This window comes from Rhinichthys klamathensis, unplaced genomic scaffold (genome assembly GCF_029890125.1).
Source record: "Rhinichthys klamathensis goyatoka isolate OS25496 unplaced genomic scaffold, OSU_Roscu_1.1 h1tg000723l_1, whole genome shotgun sequence".
Taxonomy (NCBI): Eukaryota; Metazoa; Chordata; class Actinopteri; order Cypriniformes; family Leuciscidae; genus Rhinichthys; species Rhinichthys klamathensis.
The window spans coordinates 326,907-335,749 of record NW_026607138.1 but is presented as its reverse complement, the minus strand read 5'-3'; the positions used below and the strand labels follow the sequence as shown (position 1 = coordinate 335,749).

The 8,843-nt window shown below is 38.3% G+C and overlaps 1 protein-coding gene across 1 annotated transcript; it reads left to right on the top strand.

Annotated features, from left to right (window-relative positions):
- The first annotated feature begins 274 nt into the window (after positions 1 to 274).
- On the top strand, positions 275 to 8,642 carry fhl1a (four and a half LIM domains 1a). Its single transcript, XM_056242380.1, has 6 exons — positions 275 to 423; positions 5,914 to 6,095; positions 6,166 to 6,343; positions 6,453 to 6,622; positions 7,600 to 7,786; positions 7,961 to 8,642. The coding sequence occupies exons 1-6, from the start codon at positions 402 to 404 to the stop codon at positions 8,113 to 8,115; spliced, it is 894 nt and encodes a 297-aa protein (XP_056098355.1). The 5' UTR covers positions 275 to 401; the 3' UTR covers positions 8,116 to 8,642.
- Positions 8,643 to 8,843: the final 201 nt, after the last annotated feature.

The window sequence follows — 8,843 nt, the reverse complement described above, 5'->3', positions numbered from 1 at the left end:
GCAAAAAAACAAAAACAAAACGCAAGATACACGCGATACACCAGAAGGTGTGAAAATGCCTTTATTCTGCTCACTGATGTCACAAGCAAGGAATTCAGATGAATTTGGTTCCCTCTCTCTGGCTCCCTCCCCTTCACTTATCTTTTGCAGCATAACCTAACATGGAGAGGGCAGCTGATGCTTTGTCTGGGATTACTTGGTTTGTGATTTGGGAGGACAGGCCATGGGTGTGGTGGGACACAGGGGGGGCAGGGTGTAGGCTTTAAGGGGCAGCTGGGGTCGTATATATGGCAAATACCTAAAAGAGAAGAGTGGAGTTCCCCTGTAACTCTTTGGCTGTTTGGGTCTCTCCATCCATCCTTCCATTTCCTCAAGGCTTTCCTGAATATCCCAAAGCAGACATGACTTTCCACAGGCACTCAGGTAAAGATGCAGTGTGTGATGTTCAGGCAGTGATGAAAAACTTTTGGTGGAACGGCCTGTGGATTCTCCTCATTGCTTTACTTATTATGGGACCTTTTGTTGCTGGATATGATTTATAGCTGAGCTCACGCAACTATTCAAAAGTTTAGGTTAAGTAAGAATTTTTTTAACATTGATAATAACAATAAATGTTTCTTAAGCAGCTAATCCGCATACTACAATGATTTCTGAAGGATCATGCGACACTGAAGACTGGAGTAAAATCACAGGAATAAATAACATTTTAAAATATAGTAAAACAGAAAATTTTAAATTGTAATAATATTTCTCAATATTAGAGTTTTACTTTATTTTTGATCAAATAAATGCACCCTTGGTGCGCATAAGAGACTTCATCAAGAACACATTAAAAAACCTTATCAACCATGTATATGTTTTGATCTGGCGGCATTGATTTTGCATGGCTTTTGGATAGTTTTCTGTAAAGTTTGCCTTTCCAGTATAGATCAATATTAATCTTAAGACCTGTGCAAATCAGATAATACTAGCTAGCCCAGTATAACCCAATGTATCAAAGGCAAGTATTTATTTATCTGTGTAGTTATGATGGTGAGCTCAGTGTACCTCTGTGTAAGTGAGCGTGATCTTACTCTAGTCTAGACCACTTTAGTCAAGATAGTGCTCAAGCTAATTCGCTGATTTAAGTTAACAGAGCGGCACAGAGATTCTTTACTTATTACTTTTTTTAGACTACATTTGTTAGTGTCAAATTTAGGTGCCTCAATCAATGTTTGCTTTAATGTGGACATGCTGTCTTTGGTTACTGTTGTCTGAATTTGATCTCGTGTTGACCTTTCAAAGCAGCATTTGCTCTTCGCTTTGGGACAAAGCGGTCCATTTGATAACACTCTGTCAGAGCTAGCTAAAAAGTAACAGCTGATGGACGGTATCCCAAAAGGCTTAGGGATTGAGCATACTGCTCAGGTCAGAAGGATGTTTCAGTTCACAGAAGCCACCACAACACTACTGTATACGTCTGAGGGGAGAATTCAGGAAAAGGACACTACTTAAAAGACTTAGACCCTGGATATATTTGGTTCTGGATTTTTCACAAATTTGGTCAATTTTATTGGAAGTTTCACCTAGATTATTTTATCTCCATGGTACAATAAAAACAAATTATTTAATTTAATGAACGTAACCATAGACACAGCTATTTGCTTAAAAGCTAACAATTTGATGTTGAGAGAGACAAACTGGGAAGAATTAGTCAGAACTTCTAAAAATACTTGTTTTACTTGTCCAGTAAATGCAGCTCTGGCTCGAAGTGTTAGTGGCCACATCTGTAGGGTGATTTGGCATCTGTCTTTTCAAGTGGACTTTCCTAAGTTGTTTGGCATGCGGTTGCTAGGCTGTGTTTACAACAGATGCCGAGGTGCAGACAAAACATTTATCCCAACACTATTTTACAGCCCAAGGGATAAAGCAAATATCAATAGGCCTACAGGGCAGAAATAGGCTATAGACGTGCTGAATCTGACCTATGCAAAGAGCAACACTTTTTATGGCCTGTTATTGAAGAGTAATTGTCCACGTGTCCTATTCATTATTCCAAGAGTATTTAGATGTACTGAAAACATAATAGTATGTAATCGGAAAATAGGCTACTGGAGAGCCATGTCCATAGAAGCCTTAAAGGATTAGTTAGTTCAGTCAAAAATGAAAATTAGCCCATGATTTACTCACCCTGAAGCCATCCTAGGTGTAAATGACATTCTTCTTTCAGACAAATACAAAGTTGAGGGCAGGCACAAGAACGCGGTTGCCCTGTGCTGTTTCTTTGATCCGCGAGAGGCGTCAATTGCCGCCATTACGTTGTGCGTCAAGTTCAAGGTTTGCTCTTTTGGCGTAAATCAATGCGTACAGCCGTCTGCCGGAGGCTATTTTAGTTGATAACGTTTTAAATATGGATTTTTTTTTTTTACACAAATGCATCGCTTTGCTTCAGAACCCCCGGAGACGCGTGGAGCATTTTAATCATGAATAGATGCGCTTTGATGGATTAAGACATGCAGCCAATTCACTCCCATTATCACGCTTGGAAGAGCCAGCACATTTTTTTTTAATATAACTCCGATTGTATTCGTCTGAAAGAAGAATGTCATATAGAATGGCTTCAGGGTGAGTAAATTATGGGCTAATTTTCATTTTTGGGTTAACTATCCCTTTAAGTGTACCCTCAAATCAGTCCCACACAGATTCTTGTTATTATACTGGCCCCTTGTGGTGACTTGATGTATTGCATTGATCAGGAGACATGCATGTTCACAGCAACACTATAAAAAACATTAGGAATGTTGAAGTCAAGCTCAAGGTCAAGCTTTTATTAAGATCCCTTATGGGCAATTTGGATGCAGCACAAATAGACACAAACTGACACATACAGTACATCTTAAAAAGTAACAATAACAAATTACAAAATACAAAAAGTACATAAATTATATAGATATAAAAACCTAAGAAATTCCTTTAAGACTATTTAACAATCGGATTACACAGGGAACAAAAGAGTATTTGTATCGGTTATTTTTCATCTTTGGCAATCTATACGGGCGACCTGAAGGCAGCATAGAAAACTCCGGGAATAGGAAGTGGTCACTATATAATCACAGAATGGACTAGACTCAAAACATTCCTGTTAAACAGAACTGTCAAGCTTCTTTGTTCTTTACCTATGATCTTCCCACTGTTTGGGACTCATTTATTTAGTGTTTCACACTAAGGTTTCCAAACCAGCAGCTAACAGAAAAGGACAGCACCGGCTCTATATAAGACTTATAGAACAATTCCATCAATGTCTTGTCCATATTAAATTATCTTAATCTTCTCAGACAATACAGGCGCTGCTGTCCCTTTTTACACAAAGCCTCTGTGTTCACATCAAAACGCAATCCTTTATCAGTAATTGTCCCCAGATATTTATAACTACTATCAACACTTTCCACCTTCTCGCTCTTAATAAATGTGGCTTGAGAAGAATGTGTTTGTGTTCTAAAGTCAATATTCATGTCTTTTGTCTTAGATACATTAAGCTGCAAACAGGCATCATCACACCATTTGACAAAGTTATCCACCACTGGACCATGACACATTTCATGACACAAGCTCACAACAAACCACATTATATCTGCCATTTAATCCACATCTAGGCCTAGGCTACCGAGCCGTTCGCATAGCCGGGTAGGCTACTCCATCGAATCCCCGCCTTCTGTAGTGAAAACAACATAAACATAAGGAAAATTCCAACGCATTCTCATCCCAAAGCGTAATATATTGACTCTTTTGCCAAAGCGTCTATATCCAACGCATATGGCACCCTTTAGCGTCAATATAACACGCTTCGGTTTTGGGTAGGTTTAGGTCTGGGGTAGTGTTAGGGTTAGACCACTAGGAGGCGCCATATATCTGCGTCTCATATGACGCTAAAGGGTGCCATGTGCGTTGGATATAGACGCTTTGGCAAAAGAGTCAGTATATTACGCCTTGGGATGAGAACGGGTTCAAAATTCACACAGACACAACATATTAGGCACTCAACTTCCTCGCGAGATGAATAACGTTACAGTGAATGAATCAACAGATTTCTTACATTAGCGCCCTCTCCACTCGACAGTGGCACACTGTTATACGTATCTGTTATAACTACTATGATAGTTATAAATATCTGTGGCACATGTCAGATCTCTCTTTGCTCCTGCCCGAGCTGTTTAAAAGACACGTCTGTCATTATCCAATCGTTTCATTTTTGAACAATCATTTTTGAATATTAAATGAGGAGCTTTTGATGTGTCCTAAATCCCTCGTCTTTATGATGTCACGCCCCGAATTCCGTGAAAAGGAATCTCTCTATATAACAGTGCAATATATTGTGCACTGTAACACTGTCTGTTACACAGACTGGGAGAAAAGGAGCCCAAGGTGCATGTTGAAAACACTTATCATGATAATGCAGTTTTTACTGATATAAGTTACTGCGCTTAGCCTATATCTTAGTAGTTTATAATTTGTCTTCTAACAATGTCCAACACTAGACAACTGTCAAACTTGTCAGGTTTTTCTGAAAGTCATGCACATTTTCTTTGGTGCAAATAGCAACATTAGTAGTGGTGCAATAGTCAACAGGCTTTATGCACAGCTTCACTACTTGCTGAACTTCAGCCAGCCCTTTGTTTCCTGTCTGTCATTATTGGACAAACTAATTACTCCAGGTGTGCCTGATTATTGTTACTGAGGCCAGGCACACCTGGATTAATTAGTTTGTCCAATAATGACTGACAGGAAACAAAGGGCTTGCTGAAGTTCAGGAAGTAGTGAAGCTGTGACATAAAGCCAATTTAGGGAGTAAAGAAGAGAACACAGCACAGAACAGTACTGATGGACTGTCTGGTAGGTCTTCACAATGTTAAACTAGAGATGGCGTTTAGTTATCAGACAAATGGCTCAAATTCAGGCAGAGAGACTGTACATACTTAGACAATGGGCTTGTCACAGGTAAACAGGCAGAGAGAGGTCTACTCTATGTGGGATTGGAACATGAATCATTATTAGGCTACATATTTGGGTCTTTAGCGACCCAGCGCCCCAAGGCGTAAAATTAATATATCTATCACGGATGGATCTCTACCTGTTGCGATAATATACAGTACAACTCTCCTGACATTAGAGTAATAATTACAGAAGAATAAAAATAAAGCATATTTTGTAGCTTGTAAGGGTTCAGTTTGATGTTTTATACCATCATCACTGTCCTCGTCAGCTCATTTCCCAGTACATTCAGCATCGGCTCATATTCGCCATCTCAAACATATTCTCAAAACTATCATTTTAAACATCTTCAAAATCAATATTTTGTTCACTGACAGCTTCTTCACCAGATCCACCATCCAGTGACAGTGACACTAATATTTGATTGCGTTCAGTACTTGCTCTGCTGTAAATCTCTGAGCCATTTCAAGTTTTGCTGATGATACTTCCTATTCTTTTATTTTCTGCCTGCGGTGCCTAAGAGTGAAACGCCACTTCATCATTGTGTATCAGACATTGACACCTTGTGAAATAAATGTGAATTGCACTTATTCAGTCATCAAAGATTCAATAATTGTTGTGCAGAAAAAATACTTTACTTTACACTGTTACACACCTCGGGTCGTTCGAGACCCATACAATTTTTACAAAAAATGATTGGGAAAACAGGCAGTCTTTTATAAAAAATAAAAAATATCGTGTTATATTTATATATAATGAATTGGTTGAGATATATTAAGGTTGATGTCTAACTTTACAAATGAATGAGGAGGAGAGTAGTGAATGACGTCCCGGCCACTAAAGCCCCGAGGTATGCGTTTAAGGGTTCATCTGTTTTCATTGTTTAAAATCCACATTAAAATATCAGTTGGGCAGTCATTTTTATAGTTTGTTTTGTCCCTGCAGGCCCTCGCAGCTATCTGAGCTCCACAATGACTGAGCGTTTTGACTGCTACTACTGCAGAGACAACCTGCAGGGAAAGAAGTACGCCAACAAAGATGACAAGAACGTGTGTGTGCGCTGCTTCGACAAGCTCTGCGCCAACACTTGCGCTGAGTGTCGCAAACCTATAGGCGCTGATGCAAAGGTGGGGGTAAAATAAAGTCATTTAAAGTGCATTTTACATTGTGCAGTGCTCACAGTGCTCTCTTATCCAGGAGCTGAACCATAAGAACCGCCACTGGCACGAGGGCTGCTTCCGCTGTGCCAAGTGCTACAAGCCGCTGGCAAACGAGCCCTTTGCTGCCAAGGACGATGGCAAGATCATGTGTGGGAAGTGTGGCGACCGTGATGGATCGCCTCGCTGCCAGGGCTGCTACAAAGTGATTGCGTCGGGTGTGTGTGTACAGTTGTCACAGCACATAACACCCTTTGTCGACACAAAATATCTCGGCCACACGTGTTAATTGTAAATGATAGCCAAGTTTTTGTGTTGCACTTTTAGGATCTAAGAATGTGGAGTACAAGCATAAAGTCTGGCATGAAGAGTGTTTCACCTGCTATGAGTGCAAGCAGCCCATCAGCAGCCAGAGCTTCCTGACCAAGGGTGATGATATGTACTGCACTTCCTGCCATGAGAAGAAGTTCGCCAAGCACTGTGTCCGGTGCAAAGAGGTCAGTTAGGATTGTACACTTTAAAAAAAAAAAATCTGATCAATGAGTTATGACAACATGTTTTTAAATTGCTTTAACTCTTTTTAATGTTGTTCAATATTCAACTCGTTTTTTTATGTCAGTTTAATGTAATTTAAGTAAAAATTATTTGAACATCCAAATTGATTGTAGGCTACTTAAAAATTTAAGGCAGCAACTTTAGTGTCGAAAAGCTTCATAGATGGTACAGAAACATGATCGAACTCTATGTGTGCGGTTATTAAAGTGCTGTACAAAGTCCAGGCATAATGTACAGCTAAACAGTCATTATTAAAAAAATAATCATCATATGTGTGCTTATCAAACAAATGAATGAACACACTTAAGTTTGAGTCAGTAAGATTATGCTCACCAAGGCTACATTTATTTAATCAAAACATACAGTAAAACCATGCTATTGTGAAATAGTATTACAATATTAAATAAGTTTTCTATTTAATATATTTTCAAATTTATTCCTGTGTTTGCAAAACTATATTTTCAGCATCCATTTCTCCAGTCTTCAGTGTCACACGGTCTTTCAGAAATCATTCAGGATTCTTTGATGAATAAAACAGCATTTATTTGAAATAGCAACTTTTTTATCATTATAAATTACTTTATTGTTACTTTTTATCAATTTAATGCATCCTTTCTTAATATAAGTATTAATTTTTTTTTTTTAAACAAAAAACTTCTTAAACTTTTGAAAGCTAAATAAAGTCGGTGCAAAATGAATTGTTTTAGAAGAAATTGGTTGAATGCTTCATTAACTCACTCATAAAGACAGTCACTTGTCGCCACCTGATGTAATGATGCAACTGTAATCACTGAAAAATCTCACACACTAAGGGCCTGTCTCAAATGACATGCTTCAAATAACAATATGTGAAATAACAGTTCTCCTATCAGGCATGTTCTGAATCCTCTGTTCTTCTGTCTGAACTCTTATTAATCAGGCCATTACCAGTGGTGGGATCACCTATCAGGACCAGCCTTGGCACTCGGAGTGCTTTGTGTGTCACACGTGCAAGAAGCCACTGGCTGGAGCTCGTTTCACGCCCCATGAAGATCAGTTCTACTGTGTGGACTGCTATAAGACTGATGTGGCCAAAAAGTGCTCTGGATGCCAGAATCCTATTACAGGTATAAATGTGCAAATACACACGCATCTGTCCCAATATTAAATTATTGTTTCCCCCCACAATTGCAGTAAATGTACACAATATATTAATACAGAAGAATTGAAAGCACCACCAATAATTGCAATTTTAATGGAAAAAGGTCCATATTTACACATGTTGTCTTTCTGCATCCCAGGGTTTGGCAGAGGGACCAATGTGGTGAACTACGAGAACAAATCCTGGCATGAATATTGCTTTAACTGCAAGAAATGCTCACTCTCCATGGCCCACAAGCGTTTTGTCATCAACGGAGAGGACATCTACTGCTCTGACTGTGCCAAAAAGCTGTGAGGGCTGATAGGATGTGATGAGGCTGATTAACAAAAGCAATTAGTATTGATGAAATAGATGTCAAACTAGCAAAGCTTTGAGTGCTCAACTAAAGAGAAACCAGTGATGGTGTTTGTGCTGTTAAATCACTGGAAGTTTGATATCATTTTTATAAAGCTCTTGGAACAAATAGTGAGTGCTATGTGAAGGGCTTTTATTATGCAAAATATGTAACTGCAATCATAAATGTAATCGCTGGATATGCAAACCTAACAATGCATTTTAATAAGTTTCAGTTATTGCAAAGCTATGGTAAAACAGTGCGATGTCACAATAGGAATACAACATACGTACATTGCTGTAAGATTTAATGTGTTGAAATAATTCAGTAAATTCATTTTGCTTTGTGGAAAAAATGTTTTATTAACAACTGTAAGGATGAAAAAAAATCTAACAAAAAAAACAAAAACAAAAAACTGTAATGAACATTACATTTGAGATGTATTGAGCATGAAACAATAAATGACTCCAAAGAACATTTTATTTTATCTTCCAAAACTTTATTTTAACAATTTATACTTTTTCCAGTACACTTTAGATATATTTACAAATATAATTTGTAGTCAGGGCTATTTCAAGACAAGAAACTGCTCTAATAAAAGCAGATCCTATTCATGACCCTGGTCGAGTAGAATGATTGTCATGGCCGAGGTAAGCTCACGTGACGCGTTAAGATATTAATATATGAA

Excerpts from the sequence above, each read along its gene's own strand:
- fhl1a (XM_056242380.1), top strand. The coding sequence starts at position 402 with ATGACTTTCCACAGGCACTCAG. Across the intron at positions 6,344-6,452 it reads CTACAAAGTGATTGCGTCGG|GATCTAAGAATGTGGAGTAC; the intron begins GTGTGTGTGTAC and ends TTGCACTTTTAG. Across the intron at positions 6,623-7,599 it reads ACTGTGTCCGGTGCAAAGAG|GCCATTACCAGTGGTGGGAT; the intron begins GTCAGTTAGGAT and ends CTTATTAATCAG.